Below are 24,714 nucleotides of genomic sequence, written 5' to 3' on the forward strand. Positions count from 1 at the left end.
TGAGACTTACTGTAAGTTCGAGTGTGTTCTTTCTTCTTTGTTGGCATGGAAAATGTTTACATTTCCTAAAGGCAGTCTGGCTGAGAAGACTTTGAGGGCTTGAGCCAAGTTTTTGAGCGGATGCCAAGTCTGCAACAGGATGTGGCGTCACGTGCAACAAAGTTATCAAAATATCGTACCGTTTGGTTTTACGTGAATTGGTAACCGATAGTACCAACAGACTTTGGTCGGTACATATAAAAGTACCAAAATCAGTACCTATCCCCGGTTCCTAATGGAATTCAGCTGCACATATCACTCAGTATGTGTCCATGCACTAAATTAGTCTGATTTCTCAAATAGTTTGGCTCTAAATAAGCCTCCTACAGCCCATGGAAACACCTTAATCCGATCGTGTTCAGTTTTTGAAGAGCCGGACTAACACACTTGGATTATGCGATTGGAAACCAGATCTCTCGAGGGTGTGTGTGCGTCAGAGAGGACCCTTCGTATCGCGTCTCAACGCGCGGGATACAACCTGGAAGCAGATACCATTTAATAAAAACGTAGCAACAATTGTCATGAAGACGAGGCTGTTTATTTGCTTCATAAATTAAAAGAACAGAACATGTGGAAGCACATCGATGCTAGAAGAAAAGAAGCAGAGATTTATTTAAGAAAGGTAGCTAAGGAAATGTAAAATGCTGGCTTAATTTTGACTCTCGAAGAAGATACGAATGAGATGAAAGCTAATGAAGCAGATATATTAAAGGTGAATAATAAAGCATACAAAAACCTCTTCACGCTGCAATTGTGCACTCCGAACCGATTAACTGTTCACACAACTGGTAATATAGTCCAATACAATAGCAACCTTTCTCTGGATATCAGTCGGGGGACGAATAGTCTTTTCTTCTGGATTTAAAACTCTTTCCATCAATCCACAGCGCTTTAGAAATGAACTTCGAGACATTCAAGAGATGTTTTTCCATGATTTTCGTCCAAAAATTCCTTCCAGAAAACTCTTCTGCAAGTCTTTCGTTTCATCGGACCTGCTTCCGCCCTGATACGTTCTTGGTAGTAGCGTCATGTCTGTAGCGCAATCTAAGATCGTTTCATGATGATGTCTGCTATTTAACATCAACATAGACATTAAAGACGTATTATTTGTAATCTGTGCCGATATTACAGCGGACATCACTTAAAACAAGTTTTCAGGATCTGCAGATGGCTAGTGTGATGTCAAAGGTCTTCTCTGCTGGCCTAACATAACCAGAAATCATGATCATAATTAAAGATAAAAGTATTTTTTAATTTACTTTCCCTAAATATCTAAAAGTATTCATATTTTCGTCATGTCATATTATGCTCTTTCCAGCGCTGTTGTTTTTAGGTTATAGAGTTTTTATCCAATCAGAATCCAGCTAGCTTCTGTAGCCATGCTGTACCAAATCTGCCCGAGGCCTTCAGAATCAATAATGCACAAACATTTGACAGACAGTTGTGATAGCCAATCAGATCACAAGTTGTTGTCAGTAAGGCCTTCTAGCTGGCCTAAGGCAGATATGTGATGTTATGAGCTAGGTAACATAAGAACTCCATTACCCAGCATGCCGCAGTAGCCCCGTTTAGGTTGTTGAATGTAGACATGCCGGTATCTGGATGGTTTTGATGAGCACGCTGTGGAGTAAAATTTAAGAACTCAGCCAACACACCTTGTCTGCATCTTTTATGATTAGACAAGACAATGCATATATTTGTAAGGCCATTTTCAGGAAGGATATTTAAAGAAAAATTAAATCTTGTGAGACGATGTCGGCCAACCCCGGAAAGTCAAATGGGTGCTACAAATTGTGAGTTGAAATATTTTGTTTAATATGTTTTTTGCAATTTTAATTTTGACAGTAGCACATAAGATATGTTTTAATTGCTGATGCGGGTTTATTGATTTTTAAATGCGCCAAAAAATAACTTGTTTTGTACACTGTTGAGGTGTTTCAATACGAAGTAGTGCGTTCTGTATAGAATGTCTCCAGCAAAGTCATGTGGTGACATAAATGATGGTATTTTGAAAGGTAATCATTGAAGTCGGACATCACTGAAGGCCTAGGTAGGAAACGCATGGCCCGCCACTGGTATTGGGTGGGTATGTTTTGAAATTAATTGTGTTGTATTTTAACTGTGGGTCCCTATCCATAAACTGTACGCTTCTAAGGATTACCTTTTTTGTAGAACGGACTCTGATATCAACAAAAGAAACAATAATATAATATAAAATTTGGCCTGCAGTGTAAACACAGACTTTGTGTAATCATTTTGTATTAATTCACTGTTATTTTGCTTTGTTTTCTCTGAAATCAAGTCATTTACATAAAACATTTATAAACAACAAGTCACAAACCAGTTACTGACTTACAATAAACACAACTGTAAAATTATATGACATTTTATATAATTATGTGTTGTTGCTTCTTAGCCTTGTGCAATATTGGTAATTTTAGATTTGTATCATGCCTAACTCATGCAAATGAGCAATTTAGAACAGAAAGAATGTTGCAAAATGTTTAAAGGGTAATAAATAGGGTTAGTTGGAGAGTCACTGTCCCATAAACATTCTAGCTACTTCGACACACAGGTTGTTAAAAAAAGACAAGGAAAAAAAATGTCCATTCATTACTTGATTTTAATAGAGACTGATGTCAGTATAACAAACATTTATATTAACACAATAAATCAAAACCGTAAGTATGAGGATGTGTCGTGTGATGATTGGTGGGTAGTAAAAGTTTAATAGTGAAAGGAGATGATGGAAAGTGATTAACTAGGACCCCAAAATGCATCAATTCTTCTCCCAAGCAACCACATATCCATCCCTACTATTTAAATAATTCCTCTTTCCACTCCATCCAGCCACTCGCCACTCTGGTCTTGTTCCACTCCAGCTTGTTTGATCCCATGCCAAAGCCAGGACAGGAAGGACAGCTGCATAGGTTTCCTTTGTGTGTGTTAAAGCATTGATAAAGGCAGGACTTCATGAATTCAATGAGGATTTGGAAAAAATAAGAAAACACTAACCTATTTCTGTAACTATTGATGCTTTAATCTGTCATTTTATGTAGGGATGTTATCTTTTAACCTGCTGCAGAAAAGTATATGTACAGTAGTGCTTCAATTTTGTATCTCAATCCTACATATTTAATTTAAATTCATTGAAATTGGCTTGGCCCCACAAAATAGCACACTTTTGCTTAAAACATACCTCTTAAAAAGAAAAAAAAATGTTTAGATAAGAAATACTGTATACAACAATACAATAGAATTAGGTAGGAACTTCTACAGTAGTTTTATGAAGTAATATAATAAAAATGTGCACAACCCAAAACCAGTGAAGTTGGCACGTTGTGTAAATCGTAAATAAAAACAGAATACAATGATTGGCAAATACTTTCCAACCTATATTCAATTGAATAGACTGCAAAGACAAGATACTTAACGTTTGAACTGGAAAACGTTGTTATTTTTTGCCAATATCAGCTCATTTGGAATTTGATACCTGCAACATGTTTCAAAAAAGCTGGCACAAGTGGAAACAAAGTGCTCATCAAACACTTATTTGGAACATCCCACAGGTGAACAGGCTAATTGGGAACAGGTGGGTGCCATGATTGGGTATAAAAGCAGCTTCCATGAAATGCTCAGTCATTCACAAACAAGGATGGGGCGAGGGTCACCACTTTGTGAACAAATGCCTGAGCAAATTGTCGAACAGTTTAATAACAACATTTCTCAATGAGCTATTGCAAGGAATTTAGGGATTTCACCATCTACGGTCCGTTATATCATCAAAAGGTTCAGAGAATCTGGAGAAATCACTGCACGTAAGCAATGATATTAATAATAATAATAATAATAATAATAATAATAATAATAATAATAATAATACCTGGGATTTATATAGCGCTTTTCTAAGTACCCAAAGTCGCTTTACATGTTAAAAACCCATCATTCATTCATACCTGGTGGTGGTAAGAAACTTTCGTAGCCACAGCTGCCCTGGGGTAGACTACAGACCTTCAATCCCTCAGGCGGTACAGCATCAAAAAGCAACATCGGTGTGTAAAGGATATCACTACATGGGCTCAGGAACACTTCAGAAAACCACTGTCAGTAACTACAGTTTGTCGCTACATCTGTAAGTGCAAGTTAAAACTCTACAATGCAAAGCGAAAGCCATTTAGCAACAACACCCAGAAACGCCGCCGGCTTCGTTGGGCCCGAGCTCATCTAGGATGGACTGATGCAAAGTGGAAAAGTGTTCTGTGGGCTGACGAGCCCACATTTCAAATTGTTTTTGGAAACTGTGGACCTTGTGTCCTCCGGAACAAAGAGGAAAAGAACCATCTGGATTGTTATAGGCGCAAAGTTCAAAAGCCAGCATCTGTGATGGTATGGGGTTTTTTTAGTGCCCAAGGCAAGGTCAACTTACACATCTATGAATGCACCATTAATACCGAAAGGTACATGCAGGTTTTGGAGCAAAATATGTTGCCATCCAAGCAACGTTATCATGGACGCTCCTGCTTATTTCAGCAAGACAATGCCAAGCCACGTGTTACAACTGCATGGCTTAATAGTAAAGGAGTGCAGGTACTAAACTGGCCTGCCTGTAGTCCAGACCTTTCTCCCATTGAAAATGTGTGGCACAATATGAAGCTTCACTGTACTGAAGCTCATTCTGCTTCAGTACGGTGCAGACTAGCAGTGATACACTAGACTTACTTCGTCAAATTGACGACATGTTGTCATGTTTTAAATGATTTCTTTCATAATTCAATGATTATTAGCTGCTTCTTCTTCTCAGCACTGCCCCTCACATTCACTTTATTCCTTCCGATGTTTGGAAAACAAAGTTATGTAGAACTGCAGAGCAGATCTTACGGGGTTCTCTGTGACATTTGCCACGCCAACTAATGGTGGGGATGCTTGCAACTCAAAATTTCACTTGCAATTTAGAGTGTGAACAATTAGTCAAAAGACAGTTCTTATATCTGTACTAAGTTGAGGTACCACTGTATGTATATTGTATTTGATATATAATGTGCAACTTTTTGCCCAAGACATCAACCTTAAATGGTAAATGGTAAATGGGCCGTACTTGTATAGCGCTTTTCTACCTTTTTTAAGGAACTCATAGCGCTTTGACACTATTTTCCACATTCACCCATTCACACACACACATTCACACACTGATGGCGGGAGCTGCCATGCACGGCGCTAACCAGGCCCATCAGGAGCAAGGGTGAAGTGTCTTGCTCAAGGACACAACGGACGTGACTAGGATGGTAGAAGGTGGGGATTGAACCAGTAACCCTCAGATTGCTGGCACGGCCACTCTCCCAACTTCGCCACTCCATCCCCCATTAAATTTAATGTCATGTGCTGATTTTTTAAAAGATTGTGACACGCATATGACCATTGTAAACACACATTTAAACTGTATTTTTTCTTCTTTTGTGAGTGTTTTTATTTATTTTTTGTATATTTTTTACTGTTTGGCATTATATACCCTGTTTGTATTGGCTTTGAGTTTTTAATAAGCACCCATATAGATAAAATGTATGACAGCAATCCCTTGTTTTGCTGTTAATTGGTTCCTTGACATGACCGTAATAAATGAATTTCCACGAAATAGGAAACATTCATTAGAAATCAAATATATCAAATATTTTCCTTGTTTAAGCAAAACATTACCTAATTACAACCTTATAAATACATTTTTCAACATTATGACATGGAATAACACCCATTTACACTCTTTTAATCCAATATAGTAATTCTGCCTCCTGGCCGAGCAAATCAGTAGCCGCACTACTGGACAGCGTGATCTGATTGGTTTGCTCTCATCTTGTGGCCAATATTACTGCAGCATTGATCATTTTAGTCATTTAGCCATTTATATGCTTGCTTAGGGCAACAAATCTTATTGAATATGCTCTAAAAAAAACAACAATGTGCTATGTGGTGAAGCGGCAACCTTTTGAAGTGCGATGTGGCGAGGGATGACTGTGTTATTAAAAAGTTAAAGTTAAAGTACCAATGATTGTCACACACACACTGTGTGTGGTGAAATTATTCATTAGCATTATATAGGGTCATAAGAAATATAGGAATGTGATTGTACTGTTTAAAAAAATAAATACATTTAAAAAAAAAAGATTACTCTCTATTTGTATGTATGTATGTATGTACTGTATGTATGTATATATATATATATATATATATATATATATATATATGTTTATATTGTTCTTTTTTATTTCTGATTATTATTATTAATAATGCATTATTTTTTTTATTTTTTTTCTTTATTTAATTGAAGAATCTGTAAATATTATTTCGTTTTCCTGCTGTTTCTTTCTTTTGTGGGGGGGAGGGGTGGCACCGTTGGTATACAAAAAAAAAAAAGTGACATTTAGGGCAGACAACAGATATATGATGTATGTACTGTAAATATGATGTAATGGATAGGAATGTCTGATGCTGGATGTCAATAAAATTTTAAGGCAAGGCAACTTTATTTGTATAGCACTTTTCATACACAAGGCAGACTCAAAGTGCTTCACCGACAACAAAGTGAAATGAAAGAAAATAAAAGCAAAATTAAAATGCAGACAATAAAAATAAAAACAGTGTGGACGTTAAAAGTTAAAAGATTAAAAGATTTAGCTGAAAGCTAAGGTGAACATAAAAGTTTTCAGTCTAGTTTTAAAAGTAGTCAGAGTTGGGGAAAGTCTGACATCTTCAGAAAGTTTATTCCAGCTATTTGTTGCATATAGCCCTTTGAGACACTTGTGATTTAGGGCTATATAAATAAACATTGATTGATTGATTGATATAGTGACTGAATGATGCTCTCCCTTGATTTGAGTTTACTCTGGGAACCGCTAACAGATTGGTCTCAGAAGATCTTAGTGATCTAGAGGGCTTATATAGTGGGAGCATATCAGTGACATACTTCGGCCCTAGACCATGTAGTGATTTATATGTGAGCAGGAGGATTTTCAAATCAATTCTCTGATGTACAGGGAGCAATGTAAGGATTTAAGTGTTGGTGTAATGTGCTCACATTTTTTGGTCTTTGTTAGAACTCTAGCAGCAGCGTTCTGAACAAGCTGTAGCTGCATGACAGTTTTTTTGGGAAGACCTGCAAGGAGACCATTACAATAGTCTAGCCTACTGGTAATAAAGGCATGTGCTAGTTTTTCTAAGTCTTGAGCTGACATGAGCCCTCTAAGTCTTGTTACATTTTTGAGGTGATAGTAGGCCGATTTTGTTGCTGATTTGATGTGACTGTCGAAATGTAAATCAGAATCTAAAATAACCCCAAGATTTCTGGCTTTATTTGAGGTTTTCAGGGACAGTGATTGAAGTGAATGAAAAAAACAAAACAACAAATATAGGAATGTGAAACAGATACACATCCCTGTTAAATTAATATCCAATTCAAACACACATCTTTATTTGCATGCAAGGTATAAACTATATTGTCAAAGAAAAAGTCATCTTGATATGATCCAGATTTAATCAAATTCAATTGAACATTGAAAATCCCAATAAAAATGTACAGATGCGTATATACTGTATATATCTTTTCAATTTCATCAAATCCGAGGCAAATTCGTCCTTATGTAGATTGCTGTTATTTTGAGCTATAATAACATGATACTTTATTCCCAACGTGCGTCTCTGTTGTCGTACCTCCACAGAAAGGTGACGACATTTTGCAAGAATAGCTGCTCAGTCCTCGCGCGGGATGTATAAAAAGGTCAGTTGCGTCACCCCCTGCATGTATGCCAGATGGCCTGCTCACTTGTTGGCAAGCAGCGCTCGGCCCACAAGCATGAAGACCAACCCAGACACGAGCTCCAGGGGGACGCCGGCTGCAGCCACCATAAACGACAGGCCATAGAGTACTGAAACTTGGCCACCAGAACATGTGTCGCCTCTCTCCTGGAGGATGTAACGTTTCACGTCCACCACCTCCATCCACAGCACGAAGAGCAGCAAAACGAAGAGGAACGAGCATGCTTTGGAGAAATACAAAGAAATTGATCATTGCTGTGTTAAAATTCTTTTCAGTTGTTGTACGATCACCATGGTGGCAGTGTTTACATGCACCAACTGCGGGGACATTAACAGTAAGTGAGTGATATATTTGCTCATGTGTGAGCAGGGCGTGTCTGTCATGTGACAGGCATGAACAGCTGACTGCAACTATGACCACGTAGACATGTTGTACGTCTTGAGTCTCAAATCAGCAGATGACTTTTTAGATATTTTGGACGCTTCAATGGCTCCAACAACTGTCTTTTCTTTTGTGTATATTTGGCCAATGTTTTACAAGATGTATTGAACCAAAGCCTATTAATATGCAGCGGCACAGTGGTTGGGAAGCGCTGTATTGGCCCACAGGCACAATGTGCTTTTCGCATACCAGCAATGATGAAAAAGGCTCCTCCAAGCTTGTAGAGTTTATGGCTGATAAAAGGGACCCCGCAGACCAGGAGGAAGCTCCCGGTCAGAGCTGAGACCAATGCCAGGATTATGAAGACTGTCCAGAAACCTCTGAAAACTAAAACAAATCCAAGCAACATTTGTTATTACAAGAAATATATTTTTGAGTACATATTCCTTCTTTGTTGGCTTAAAGGTGCAGCACCTGCTGTCGCGTCATAGATGGGATGAGGTACTGGGCCAAGTGTAACTGGTAGTGGGAAGAGGTAGCCATGGACACACACCTTGGATTCTGGTTGGTTGGCTACAAGTAAAAACAAACAAGGACGTTTCAAAGTATACAGTATTGAGTGAAAATGTGTGTTTTTGTGACATGTATTCCTAAAAAATGTAATGCCAAGTAAATATGAAAGGCAAATAATTTCTGCATCCTCACAATGTATTTTATTTTATTTTATTTTATTTTTTACTCTTTTTTTTAAAATTTTTTTCATTTCATTACATTTTATTTTATATTTTGGAGTTTCTTTATTTATTTTATTAATGTCATTATATGTTGATAATAAATAATACACATATTGCATGGAAATGTGTTTATTTTATTTATTATAAACTATTTATTGTATTTTCATTGTATTTATTTCATTTTTTTTTATTAGTTTATAGATTTTCCACTATGGAGGCAATTTTATTTCATTGTATTGCATTTTGTCTTATTTTATTTTGTTTACTTTAATTGTTTTTTTATTCACATTGTATTTCATTTCATATTGTGTATGCATTTAGTTATTTAACTTTTAGTATATATAATAGTAATTATATATATATATATATATATATATATATATATATATATATATATATATATATAATATATAATAATATAATAGTAATTATATAATATAATATAATAAAAATTATATAATATAATATAATAGTAATTATATATATATATATATATATATATATATATATATATATATATATATATATATATATATATATATATATATATATATATATATATATATATATATATATATATATATATATATATATAATGGCCTTACATTTTTACACTGTTTATCGTATTTATATTGTACTCTTATTATTTTTTCATTATTATGTATTACCATGTATACTTTCATTATTATTATTACCATAATTATCATTGTTATTAGTATTATCATTATTATTATTTGCCAGTTTATTACTACAAAAGGATTTTCCACTGTAGGGACTTTACTTTAATGTATTTCATTTCATTTTGTTTCATTAAATTTAATTTCCTTTTATTTCATTTCATTACATTGTACCGTAGTTCATATTTTTTTGGTATTTTTATGTATTTCGTTATTTTACTTATGTCGTTTTATATATACATATATATATATATATATATATATATGTATATACATATATTTTTAATTTTTAATTTTTTAATTTTTTATTAAATATGTATTGAGTGTATTTATTCAGTTGCTATTATTTATTTAAATACTAAATTCAATTTGTTTAAATGTAATAAATATATCACGTACCTATTTATTTTTCTAACCTGCATATGTTTTTTTTGCCTGATAAATCTCCTCACTAAACCAAATGAGCTGCATTTGAAAAGTACTTCCACGTACTGAAGAGAGTTGCCAGCACTGCATCTGCAGCAGGCTCTACCTGGAACACGCAGCGCCAGAAAAAGCCTTCATGGTGGAGGGTGAGAGAAGCAGGAGACACGTCAACTGCTTTTACAAACTGCAGGGGAAAAAAGGAAACAGTCTGACATCAGTTGTCAAATAAAGACACTGACATATCTGCCAGTCAACACATGGCAATGCTGCGGCTGCCATGAGCTACCTGAAAGGTGCCAAAACATCAATGTGATTCTGATTGGGAGGTTTGTGCAGCCTTCAAGAGGAACTTATGAAACATGCATGTTTATATTTTCCACAGGATTGTCAAAAACATGATCGATGATATGTAGGAACTTTAATCAACCCCTTATGGGATATGCAAGACTTTGATTGATTCCAACACTATTAGCTTATATAAATGTAACTCATAAAGGGGGGAGGGGGGGTTCAGTTGATAGAGCGGCCGTGCCAACACCTTAAGGGTTCCCGGTTCGAATCCAGCTTTCGCCATGCTAGTCACAGCCGTTGTGTCCTTGGGCAAAACACTTCAACCACCTTGCTAGCCTTGCATGGCAGCTTCCGCCATCAGTCAATGTGTGTGTGTGTGTGTGTGTGTGTGTGTGTGTGTGTGTGTGTGTGTGTGTGTGTGTGTGTGTGTGTGTGTGTGTGTGTGTGTGTGTGTGTGTGTGTGTGTGTGTGTGTGCTGTACAGTATAATGTAAAGCACTTTGGGTTTCGTGCAGGTAAAGTAAAGCGCTAAAGCGCTATATAATACAGACCATTGAAGCTTTGTATGATGACACGTGCTTGGACAAAATAAGGGTTGTAATAAAGATCCTATGACAGATAAACATGTCCAGAGGTCAGAATAGAAATTATCTCACCATACAGTAGTAGCCTTGTTGTTTTGGTGTCCTTTTTTAACAGCACTAGTGTTGACAAAAGTGAAATAATAAATTATAGGACACATGAAGATGGACCTATAACATTTTTGGTGAGAATCTGGACATTCTGTAATTCCAGACAGCAGCATTTACTCACAATTGGTCAGCCTGCTCATGAAAATCAATTGTATTTAGATCATATTAAAAAAGATCTTTAGGATAGAATAGGGTAGACTTTATTTATCCCACAATGCAGGTTCAAAAAGGCCACACAAATAAGGTAAACCACACATGAAAACAAGAGGGAAACTTTAAAGAACACAAGGACATAAAATATAGGTCTATAGCACTGAGCGTATACAAAAAGTTGCCACTTCAGCGGCCCCATTTCTACATACAGCTACAATAGTAAAACTCAACAAAAAAAAAAAAAATGTGCAACAAATAATACACATTGTGCACTGTGGGGGGGCGTGGCCTGCGGACCTGCAGCGAAGCGGGGTGGGCCAGGACGGGTTTCGAGATTAGCGACAGGTGCGTAGATGGCACACCTGAGCTGGCTTATCAAATCACTGGTCACTCTGTTAAAGAGCAGCAGCCGGGAAGGAGAGGGGTTGTTGATGGTGGAGAGAAAACCAGAGCACGAACGAGAGTGAGGGCGAGACGGACAGAAATGACTGAAAACGAACACAAAAAACATGTATTGCATCAGAAAGATGAACAATGATTTATTTATTTATTTATTTTATTTATAAAACATTAATTGCAAAATAAATCATTGTACAGAAAGATGAACAATGATTTATTTTACAATTAATGTTTTTTGTGTTAGTTTTCAGTCATTTCTGTCGGTTTCACCCTCACTCTCGTTCGTCCTCGGGTTTTCTCTCCACCATCAACAACTGCTCTTTAACAGAGCGACCGGTGATTACATAAGCCAGCCCAAGTTTGCCATCTACGTACCTGTCGCTAATCTCAAAACCGGTCCTGGCACACCCCGCTTCGCTGCAGGTCCGCAGGCCACGCCCCCCCACATGCACATTCAAACAACAAAACAACAACAAAAAAACACCCTCTCATCACCCACATACACCACAGTGGCCTCTGCGGTGCTCCATGCCATCATTTGCTGGAGCGAGGAGTACAATAACACGGACGGAGACAGGAACAGACCCAACAAAGCAACCAAGAGAGCCGACTCTGTCCTAGGCTGCCCACCAGCTCTCGGCCAATGTCCAGTCCGCACGGACAAGCGAGAATCTGTCCAGAGAGACCGAAGTTTCCTCAGCCAGGACTTTGTGAAGCCCATCCATCCCAACGCCAGATCCGCAGCTCCGTCTCCTTGTCTGCTTCTCCTCCGGTCACTCTCTGTGTGGCAGAGAGCCATCTGCTAGTCTCAGGTTCAAATATGGTCATGGCCAAAAGGCTCCCCTGAGGAAGATCCAAAAGTTCTCCAAAAAGCAAAGCAGAAATCACGAAAGGGGCCCAACCAAAGGGCCAAAAACACATGAAAACACGAGGGAAACATCAACAACACAAAGGATACACAAGAGCACGGAGCTCCTGCAACCAGCAGCCACTACAGCTGCGCCATCTTGAAAAAAAATACTAATAAAAATAAGCACATTTATACCTAAATAGTTTTGTCAAAAGGGAGTAGGAAGATGCACAGCTTATTTGATCTTACCTCCCTCCCATAATGAATGTCTGATATTGACATCAGGCACTGTGCGTCAATGGTCCTTCTGTATACTTGCAAGCACCATTTACTAATACTGTTTCTTTGACTGGCTCGTCCTAATACAGTGTTAAAGTTCTTTAGTCAATTCATTCCATAGTTGAATTCCTCATAGAAATATATTTAATGCATTTAATGTTATCCATGCATAGAAAAGCTTTATTGTCAGTTTTATTTAGTTTACTGTTGCACATTTGTGGGCTGCCTGCTTTACACATCATTTTTAACATTTAAAAATTTACAAGATCTGTGAATTACAATATTTTAGATTCCAAAAACAAAGGATTTGTGTGTTCTCTATATCCAGCGTGATATATTGTCCAAACTGATGTTTTCTGCAGTACTGCTTGCACTATAATTGTTTCCCCATATTGGTACCCAATAACTCAGGAATGTAACACAAGAGAAAAGTACAGAATATAACGGATTTTTGATACAGAATTTCAACTCACTGTTATGTGGACTGTGACTCAACAGTTTGTTTACATGTATAACTTTCTCCGACGCTGCCACAGAAGGACGTGTTTTATGCCACTCATTCTTTGTCTCATTTTGCCCAGCAAACGTTTTATACTGTGCGTGAATGCACAAAGGTAAGCTTTGTTGATGTTATTGACTTGTTATGGAGTGCTAATCAGGAATATTTGGTCACTGCATAACTGCAAGCTAATCCATGCTAACATGCTATTTAGGCTAGCTGTATGTACATATTGCATAAATATAAACTGTGTATTTAGTTTATATTTGTTTCATGAAATATTATCTGTATGTAACATTGGCTACATTTCTGATATTTGTTTGTGCGCCATGTTGTTCCGGACCACAGCAAATGTTACCCAGCTTGCAAAGATTGTAATAAATCCATTAGAAGAAGAGACAGCCTGTTGTTTCCTTTAACTTAGACCCACACATCTATACGTTTGGCCATTCTAAGACAGTCATTTCCAGGAGATATCTCACCCTCTGAGAGGTTTTACTAATGTTTTCCAATGTTGTAAAACATGTGTAGAATGAATATTACATTTCAACATTTCTGTCAACGAAGATTTGCTTCAGCCTTCAACACAGTCATTTTGATAGTAGGCTAATATACCTAATCAGCCACTTACATCATGTGTTGCCATCATTATAACACTTATATAAGTCTTTTAATTTTTTGCAGCTCCAGACTGATTATTTTTTTGTATTTGTGGTCCAAAATGGCTCTTTCAACATTTTGGGTTGCCGACCCCTGGTCTATTATAACGCCTACAAATGTGTTCTCTTGTACTATGTCAATGGTTACACCATCTAATTGTATTCATGTTTGAACATCTAGTTTTGTTTTTCAAATAACATTATTTTAGTTTGATTTAAATTCAAGGATAATCTGTTTTCATCAAACCATCTTTTTAGTTTCTTATTTCTACCATAATAGTTTTCATTGGTTCCTGTAACGTTTCCCCTTATCAGAATGCAGTAGTGGCAGCTGCAAATGGTATTAGCTGTAGGTCATTCACTGATTTTACAGGTGTTTTAATTGGTTGGATAATTTTTGTCCTAAAACTGACCCTTGGGGTACACCAGACGATAAAGCTAAGCACTCGTAATGCTGCCATCCCCAGGAATTGAAATTTACAAACGCACAATAAACGTAACTGTAAAATAAATTTGATGAAGCCTACTCGGATAAGAGGCGGAACGTCTTCTAAGACAAACCAAACAGTCCAGTTGCGATCGAATGAATGCCCTGAGATGACAATGACCTGGATGAAAGAGAACATTCATAGACATGCCATAGGGGAAGCTATCACTGGATAATTGTGGCAAAATACACTACAAGCTACACAAAAGACGTAGCTTGCTAGATCAAAGCTACATTTAACAGCATTTATGTCTATGTGCCCACATGTACAATATCAATGTTAATGAAACTTAAAATGTACCAATGGACCCAATAAGGGTTCATTTGTGATGATCCATTGCCCGGATAATAGTTTGTGTACGTGTCGATTCACTTGTTGTTTAAGTTCGGTTTCAGCACCCCTGTTTTGTGTTTTAGTTGCCATGACGGCAGATTGTTTTCACCTGCCTCTGATTAGTGTTCGGGACGCTCACCTGCTCCTGGGCACTAATCAGAGAGCTATTTATTCTGTCCTCTCACCTCACTCGGTCTGGTGCTTTGGTTTGCACTACGCAACAGTGACGACGTCTACTATTTGCTTCCATGCAACACGTTACATTAAGTATTTCCACAATCTTTGATTCCTGTTCCTGTTCCTGTGCTAAGCTTCGCCATAGCTCCCACGCTATCGGCACGCATTTCTGTCTTTTTATATTTGTGCATGTTTCGTGGAAAATAAATAATCGTCTCACCTGCACCTTGCCTCCGGAGTTCCTGCTGCATCTTGGGAGAACGATCCACGCAGTAAAATGCAACCCCGTCGTTACATCATTACTATTAACTAAATGTTACTTAGCTGGGGACACCCTACAACTACTTTTAGGAGTCCCCACTTCCCACTGTGTGTGTTCATTTTAGTTTGCCTTTTTTTTGGCCCACCCTTAAATGTTATTCATTTCTCTACCTACAGTAAAAAACAAAACAGCATCTATCTATACATTGACAAAAACAAAAAATGGCTTGTGTGCTTTTTGGGAACAGTTGGTTATGGTTATGTTCAGTAAAACATTCATGAACTCGCTCACCTTAATGTGTATCCTAAATTTGTGTTGGACGTCTCAGATGAAGAGAGCAGTTATGATTTTAATTTACAGAGTAAACATCTAAAAACTAAGGGTCTGGGCATTGTTTTCTCTAAATGCCTACATTTGTCTAAATATGGCTAAGGACACACATTATTGTGGGTTTCCTGCACATCATCTTCATCACTAAAGGAAAAATCTAATCTGCTGGAGAGAATCCCACTGCCATTTTGAAGTATGTTTTTTTTTTTTTTAGTCGTCAGCTTCAAGCAACCCTCTGTCTCTGACTTCCTCGTCGTCATGTGACATAAGTGCGTGATTGTGATGATCTTTCTTATTAGTTTTGTTGACCTGCCTTTTCTTGCCTCTGATTGGCCAGTTCGTAATGTTTCGCCCTAACCTTAGCCAATTGTGACTCATCATAAGAACACCAACCAATCATCATGGATTTTTGCCATATGTATGGATGTTCTCACTCTTCCAGGTCATTGTATTTTCCACGTATTCTTTGGGGCCCATTTTCTCTCTTTGTAGCTTGTAGCTTCCATGCAAGCTACAAGCTACATATATCTAAAAGTAGCTACAGGAAAACCTACTTGCTAAGCTATCGCCAAGCCCCTGGAAAATATAGTTCCACTACGTAGCCTAGTTACATGTAGCTTGTTACTGCCCATCACTGTCTGTAAGTAATATGCAACAATAATAATTTGATACTTGTTCATATTGACAAATGTGGTGTTTTAGACTGCAATATTGTTCAATTAAGGACACGTCTGTCTATTTTGTGTGCTTAGCTGTTGTGTAGCTGCTAGCTACTAGTAGTATCTTATGTACCTTGTGTAAATGACTTGACTAAAATATAAGAAAAGGCTAACCTTGTGTGCTTATTGGAGGACATTTAGATGTTAACTGGCTGCTCAGTGGCCTTGTGGTTAGAGTGTCCGCCCTGAGATCGGTAGGTCGTGAGTTCAAACTCCGGCCGAGTCATGCCAAAGACTATAAAGATAGGACCCAATCCCTCCCACTCAGCATCAAAAGTTGGAATTGGGGGTTAAATCACCAAAATGATTCCCGAGTACGGCCACCACTGCTGCTCACTGCTCCCCTCACCTCTCAGGGGATGGAACAAGGGGATGGGTCAAATGAGTAATTTCACCACACCTAGTGTGTGTGTGACTATCAGTGGTACTTAACTTTTAACTATCAAGTTTTGCACAAATAAACATGCTGTAGGACTGATTGTATCGGAGATTTTAGATGTAAGCCTTTATCAACCAATACTTGTTTTTTTGCTAATATCAGCCCAAAATCGAATCGGAACACTCCTAACAAAAAAATGCCATTAGCACTACTGTACACCAGTGACGTGCGGTGAGGTTTATGGCTGGTGAGGCACTGACTTCATCACAGTCAGATTTACAAACATATGAACCCTAAAGAGTATCTTATTTACCATTTGATTGGCAGCAGTTAAAGGGTTATGTTTAAAAGCTCATACCAGCATTCTTCCCTGCTTGGCACTCAGCATCAAGGGTTGGAATTGGGGGTTAAATCACCAAAAATTATTCCTGGGTGCAGCGCCGCTGCTTCCCACTGCTCCCCTCACCTCCCAGGGGGTGATCAAGAGGATGGGTCAAATGCAGAGGACAAATTTCATTACACCTAGTGTGTGTGTGACAATCATTGGTACTTTAACTTAACTTTAACTTTACACATTCAAACTGTAGCACAAAAAAAAGCACATTTAATAAAAAAAACGTTATTATGGTCTTACCTTTACTTATAAATGAAGTCCATGCGCCGCTGTTGTGCTGGATTAATGCACCCACGCCGTAGAATGCACCCCCTGACGGGAGTGTTATATCAACTAAAGCCCACACTTAAACTTTCCACGTGCAACATTGAATCTATTTAAAAAAGTTATTTAATAAGAAGCCAAAAAGTGCAAAAACAATAATGTTCGTGTTGGAGGAGTTGTGAATGAATGAAATATGAAATCCGTGCTGCAGTCTGCAGGTGTACCTAATGTTGTGGCCCAGCAGTCATTCACAACTCCTCCAACACGAACATTATTGTTTTTGCACTTTTTGGCTTCTTATTAAATAACTTTTTTAAATAGATTCAATCTTGCACGTGGAAAGTTGAAGTGTGGGTTTTAGTTGATATAACACTCCCGTCAGGGGGTGCATTCTACGGTGGGGGTGCATTCTCTACCACCAGGAGGCGGGATTACTGCAAGCCTCAGCCAGTGCGTCTTCGCAGCAGTTTTATGATTGCTCAGCACAAGAAATACTTACACACATACAGTTGTTGACAAAATACACTGTACATTATATACCTCAGCTAACTAAACTATGGAAATGTATAATATAATTCATATAACAATACGGTCTCACTGCACAGCAGGCCAGCAGTTAGCCGAGTCCGCAATCCATGTTGAGGCACAACGCAGTGACGTGCCTCAACTGGCTGCTGATCACAGCAAGTCTCTTCTCAGTATTTGAACGGAAAATGTGAAAATTCAGCGATTTTGAATAAAAAATCATCTAAAACTGGTGAAGTTAAATGGAAAATAACTTTATAGTATAATCACTGAATACATATAACAATTTAATATATTTTTTTTCTTTTTACGTTTTTTTTCTTTCCATGATGGCACGTGAGGCCCCACCTCACCTGCCTCCAGTGACTGCACGTCACTGCTGTACACTGACTATTTTGTATATGTTTAGAATGCATGCTAAGTGTAAAACCAATGAACATGTGGTGTATTATCTTGTATACATACACACTAACTACTATCTTGTTGTTTAAATGTGTTGACATGTCTTACCTCAGTCCAATTGGAATTGTTTTCTTTCATTGTGGGCCATGTGTAAGGTCCACAGTTGTCACTGGCCACCAACCAGTAGTCTGTCCCAAAGGCCAGGAAGAAACACATGGTCCCCAGTGACCCGAATATCCCCCCAGCCAAGGCTGCAGCTCCCACCCTCATAGCTACGGCCCAAATTCCTCCTCACAATGATCTTCTCTTCAAACTCAATGCGACTGACACCTCTCTTTTGTCTGTCTAGCAGCCTTTGGCCGAACCCAAAACAAAACTCTCGGCAGGCCACTCCCTTAGCATACTAGGGAGGGGGGGAAAGAAGCTCCAGTGACCAAGGAGGGCAGGTGGGGGTCCCAGAGTTATTTTAGGAAGCATGCCTGTCCTCGTCAAATTACCCTTGGTGTGCCATGCATTTGTCAAGGCAACAAGGACTGGTTGTGTGCGTTACTTTAGAATGAAGACGACAACCATGCAAGCATTTCGGACCGCAAGTATTTGGTAGCTTGATGTTACTCTTGGAGGGGTACTTTAAAAATGAATTAGACTGAAGATGTAAATGACCCTCAAATATTTCCAAAGCAAGACAAGTATGAACGCTTAGCTGTTCATTGTTTTGTATCCTTGTTGTGATTTTTCCTGAAGTGTCTTTAGAAGGAAGCTCAGGTGTTTCATATAGTGCTTGAGAATAGAACTGTAGAACATGTGTTTTATAGCAGTAAATCAGTCATGAAATCAATGTGTAGTAGGGTCGTACGGTATACCGGTATCAGTATAGTCCCGCGATACTAATTAATCATATTCGGTACGATCTAATTGTTTTTAAGCAGGATTACTATCAATGTTATTGAGAGTGTAAACATTCAGAACACAAATTCATCAATACTTTGTCTGAAATGCGGACTCAAGAGACTCACAGGTTCAATGGTTTGTTGCAAAGAGTCCAGTCAAGGAAAACGGACCAACAATGACAGAAGTGCATGAGATAAAATAATAAAACAATCACTTACTGTATAATGTCTGCTCTCATTGGGATGACGACTGATGGAATGTCTCCCCGTTTAGATGAAGAAGCAGGTATAAAAAAAAATGTGGGCAGAAACGAGTGTGTTTTCATGTCTTTAGCGTGATGTCTGGGTCTAAGTTGAATGTCAAAGTTGATCAAAGTTGTCAAAAGCTGCATAAACTGCTTACCTCTAAAAGTAGATCCTCTGCATTAGCGCTTATAATAACACAATCGCTATGACTTGGTTCTATGCAGGTTATGACATGTTAGGTGTTTTTTAGGGGGCTTTATAGGCGCACTATGACTCCCTTGAGCTGCATTGTTAGCCACCTCGTGCATGCCGTATAATACAAATTAGAATGCATTAAAAATGTATGTATTTGTTTTTGTCTTACATAAGGATAGTGAATGAAAGGCAAAATAAATAAAAAAGTTTATCCATCCATCCATTTTCTACCGCTTATTCCCTTCGGGGTCGCGGGGGGCGCTGGAGCCTATCTCAGCTACAATCGGGCGGAAGGCGGGGTACACCCTGGACAAGTCGCCACCTCATCGCAGGGCCAACACAGATAGACAGACAACATTCACACACTAGGGCCAATTTTAGTGTTGCCAATAAACCTATCCCCAGGTGCATGTCTTTGGAGGTGGGAGGAAGCCGGAGTACCCGGAGGGAACCCACGCAGTCACAGGGAGAACATGCAAACTCCACACAGAAAGATCCATAGGCCTTCGTATTGTGAGGCAGACGCACTAACCCCTCTGCCAAGTTTAGTTCCCCTTTAATATGAAGGAAGAATGACAGCCGTGAACTTGGGACATTGCTTATTACATTGTATTTTATTTACATAAAGCTGGGTCACACAGTACATTCTCAAAGCACTACAAGACCAAGGATACACTCCCCGGCTTTCACAATAAAAACACTCTGCCTGCGGATCGAACCAAAATACAGTTTTCGAACAATTGTTTTCAATTTCAACGCCATGCATGCGCCGTGACAGAATTTGATATACCTATTCTCGCTCGTAATGTTAGCCATATCATTTTTAAATTTTCTATTTGGAGAAATGGGCTCCAGTTCTGTAGATAATGTCACACCAAGAGGAAGAGGCATGTTGAGTCTGGCGATTGAAAGGGGGCAATCCAAGTACAGCTATTATTGACCTATTACACAAAAATGAATTGATAACATGAGAAATGACTGCCAAATTAATTTTCATGAGGAAATACATAAAGAAAAATTGTTACTGAAAACGTCGGTCATCTAGGTGCTGTGGGTCATTTAATCATTGCCATCTTGATACTTAGTATACCACATATATAAGAGTAAGTACAGGAGTGCGCAAATTGAAAGTCATGGATATAGTGCAGCCTTTCACAAACTGAGGGATAGGCACCAAAAAGGGTCACAGGTCAAGTCATAGTACAATAGCTGTAAACTATTTTGCTGGTCTCAAGTACAATTTTAGTACATTGATATATATTCTGTTTTTGATCATCAGATATTGCATGTATTTCATTCATTTCATTCATCATTCACTGTACAACTCCTCTCTGGGGGGGAGGGTGGTACTAGGATGACAGGGGATGCAAAACAACAACAAAAATTTAAAAAGTGCAATACATTTTCATAACATTGTCACTACTGCCTAGTTTCTCTTGATATATTCTTATTTTTACTGTTATAACTGTATTCTTATTGTTGCTTTTTATTTTTATTGTTATTGTTATATGTTCTATTTTATTTCCATGTATACCCCCATTATTTACTTTTTACTTTTTAAATGTGTTCTCAATTCTGTACACTGCTGCTGGAATTTTAATTTTCCTGAGGGAACTCTCCTGAAGGAATCAATAAAGTACTATCCATCTATCTATCTATCTATCTATCTATCTATCTATCTATCTATCTATCTATCTATCTATCTATCTATCTATCTATCTATCTATCTATCTATCTATCTATCTATCTATCTATCTATCTATCTATCTATCTATCTATCTATCTATCTGTCTGTCTGTCTATCTATCTATCTATCTATCTATCCATCTATCTATCTATCTATCTATCTATCTATCTATCTATCTATCTATCTATCTATCTATCTATCTATCTATCTATCTATCTATCTATCTATCTATCTATCTATCTATCTATCTATCTATCTATCTATCTATCTATCTATCTATTTCCTATACCTCTCATTCTCTCCAGTCAGGGTCATAGGTGAGCTGGAGTCAATCCGAGCTGCCTGTAAAGGAGAGGAGGCGTACACCCTGAATTGGGAATCGGTCAATCACAGGGCATACATATACTGTAGAGCGAAATTCTATACAGAGGTCCAAACTAATGTAAAAGTCTATTTGTTGCCATCTACTGGATAGCTTGGGGTACAAAATAGAGTTGCCTCAAGAAGTATCTTGCACAATGACACTTTTTTTAATACAGTCAGAGGTTTGACATAACATTCAGCATTGTATAATTACATTACAGCCATATTATATTTTACACACTATTCAATCGATTTTATTGGAACCATTTGTTCAATTTAATTCGGCAATGTTTTTTAGTTTTTTATAAAAATCAGGTGTACAAGTTTGAATTATCTCAAATTATTTAAAGTTGATTAAAAATGATACACATAGGCTAATACGCACTCACTAATACTTGTTCAAATGTAAATGAGCAAAGTTTTGCCTCAGTTAGAAGCTTTATGTAGCCAGCTTTAAACTTCTGGCACAATTCAGACTGGATATTTGAGCACTTTTTTTGGCAGAGGTCATTTCATTTGGTTGGTTTCCTGGCACAGACTCTTCACACTTTTAAATACAATCCACAAATGCAGCACGGTGGTGCAGGGGTTAGTGCGCCTGCCTCACAATACGAAGGTCCTGGGTTCGGTCCTACGCTCGGGATCTTTCTGTGTGGAGTTTGCATGTTCTCCCCGTGACTGCGTGGGTTCCCTCCGGGTACTCCGGCTTCCTCCCACCTCCAAAGACATGCACCTGGGGATAGGTTGATTGGCAACACTAAATTGGCCCTAGTGTGTGAATGTGAGTGTGAATGTTGTCTGTCTATCTGTGTTGGCCCTGCGATGAGGTGGCGACTTGTCCAGGGTGTACACCGCCTTCCGCCCGATTGTAGCTGTGATAGGCTCTAGCACCCCCCCGCGACTCCCATGGAAATGTTGAATAGGGTTGAGCTCGAGGCTTTGGGGTTGGTCATTCTTGAAACTTTAAGTTGGCCTGCTTTTATATGAAAACCAAAATCTACACTTTAAAAATGTTCATTGTAAATTCACGGCAATTTGCTGGCTAATAATTGCGTTACTTTCACAGTAACTGTGTGCAGTAATTTACTCTAAAAAATCTTAACAGTAATTGCAAGTAACTGCAGAACTGTAATTTTACAGTTAATTAAGATGGAATTACAGCTATTTGCTGTAACTTCACAGTTGTAGTTTTATAGTTAATTACAGTAAATGTATAATTCTGGTAAATGCTGTAACTTCACTGTGGTTTTTGTATAGTTTATTACAGTGAAGTTACAACGATATGCTGTAACTTCACAGTTGTGATTTTACAGTTAATTATAGCGATTAAATGCAGAATTGCAGTGCCTTGTTGTGTGTTTGGGATCGTGGTGTTGTTGAAACACCCAATTACGTCCAAGTTTCAGCCATCTAAATTTAGATTTTAATTGACTTTTGAAGTAGTCCTTCTTCATGATTCCATGCATAAAATGCACCAGAGAATGATGTTACCACTACTATGCTTGACAGTGTTCTTATAAAACCTAAGAACACTGTCAAGCATAGTAGTGGTAACAGTCTCTCAGTCTCATCTTGACTCCCGAGATACTTCTTGTTACCACCGCCTAATAGCTCAATCTTTGTCTCCTCTGACCAAACATTTTCCTTAAAGTATCTGACGTGTTCATGTGGGCAGCTGCAAGTTTCAGTTGAGCTCTACAGTGTCAAATTTTCAGCAGGTGCTTCTTTCTTTGACTGCACTGTCTTACTTAGTCACATTCTGGAACCAGCAGTTTTTCTGTTCATTGCAGGTTTGAGTCATGGTGGTTCCTGGCTTGTCTCTGAACATCCTAACTAACTCTCCTTTAACTGAGGATGACGGTTGGAATCTTCTTCAAACCTATTGTGGTCACACAACCAATTATTGTACAGGAATTTTCACGCAGTTCTCTTTCTTAGATCTTCAGTGAGTTCTTTAGACTTTCCCATTATTACGAATAGTTACGAGTTGAACAAATCCTTTTATGTTGCCAAAGAGAAACCAGCAACTGCAATTAACCGTGATCACAAATGTGCTAATTGGACTTTGACTCAAGTCAGACATTCTGCAACATTCAGCAGCACATATTTTAATATTTAGTTAACTGTACAATACATTGGTACCTTGTTTTTTTTTTTAACCCTAACAAACAAAAGCCCATATATGAATTTATTGACACAATGTACAGCCTGAGTTTATATCCTAAAATCCCAAGGCCAAGCAGAATCTCAGGACACAGCGCCACACTTATTGATAATATTTTTACTAATGATTTTGATAACAATACCACAAGTGGCCTGCTAATATCCGACATCAGTGAATATCGGCCAGTTTTCATCATCTATGAATGAAACTACAATAAGAAGAACATTGATGACAAAAATACTTTTCGAAGAATAAGCACAGAACAAAGTATGACAGCTTTCAAAAATTATGTGAAAAAACAGAGTTGGAAAACAATGTCTACAGTGAAAATTATGTAGATGATGTATATGGTATTTTTTTTAATACTGCCGAGATGCTTTATGACAAACACTGTCCATTGAAACAACTTAATAAGAATCAAAAGAAAAATAATCAACCGTGGATGACAAAATGACTGAAAAATGCTTGCAAAAAGAAGAATACATTATATCGAACATTTATAACACAAAGATCTACAGAAGCAGAAAACAAGTACAAAACGTATAAGAACAAGCTAACTGCCATACTACGAACATGTAGAAAATAATATTACAGTCAATTATTGGACTCGAACAAAAACAATATGAGAGCAAAATGGGGCATCCTAAATAGCATTATTAGAAAGGGTGCTAAAAAAGACTATCCTAAATACTTATTAGATGGAAATGAAAAAAATGACAAAATGAACAAAGTAGTTGAAAGCTTCAATAAGTACTTTGTGAACATTGGACCAATTCTGGAAGAAAAAATTCCAGATCCCGAGTCAGTTGAGGACTTGAATGACACTATAGATAGAAACCCCAACTCTATGTTCCTCGAAGGAGTAACAAAAGAGGAAATAATCAATACTGTGAAAAAAGGTCAATCCAGGACCTCAACTGATTGTAATGAGATTATATGGAAACAATAAAAAAGGTTGTTGAAGAGATTTTAGAACCTTTAACATATATCAACAACCTATCATTTCAAACAGGC

General features: G+C 37.7%; 1 protein-coding gene across 1 annotated transcript; it reads right to left on the reverse strand.

The window, feature by feature from the left end:
- Positions 1 to 7,543: 7,543 nt before the first annotated feature.
- Positions 7,544 to 18,484, reverse strand: LOC133647962 (transmembrane protein 182-like). The gene is made up of 5 exons (XM_062043723.1): positions 18,264 to 18,484; positions 10,128 to 10,245; positions 8,699 to 8,797; positions 8,474 to 8,611; positions 7,544 to 8,066 (listed from the first exon to the last, which is right to left on the reverse strand). The coding sequence occupies exons 1-5, from the start codon at positions 18,423 to 18,425 to the stop codon at positions 7,846 to 7,848; spliced, it is 738 nt and encodes a 245-aa protein (XP_061899707.1). The 5' UTR covers positions 18,426 to 18,484; the 3' UTR covers positions 7,544 to 7,845.
- Positions 18,485 to 24,714: the final 6,230 nt, after the last annotated feature.

Source organism: Entelurus aequoreus, linkage group LG04 (assembly GCF_033978785.1).
Source record: "Entelurus aequoreus isolate RoL-2023_Sb linkage group LG04, RoL_Eaeq_v1.1, whole genome shotgun sequence".
Classification (NCBI taxonomy): domain Eukaryota; kingdom Metazoa; phylum Chordata; class Actinopteri; order Syngnathiformes; family Syngnathidae; genus Entelurus; species Entelurus aequoreus.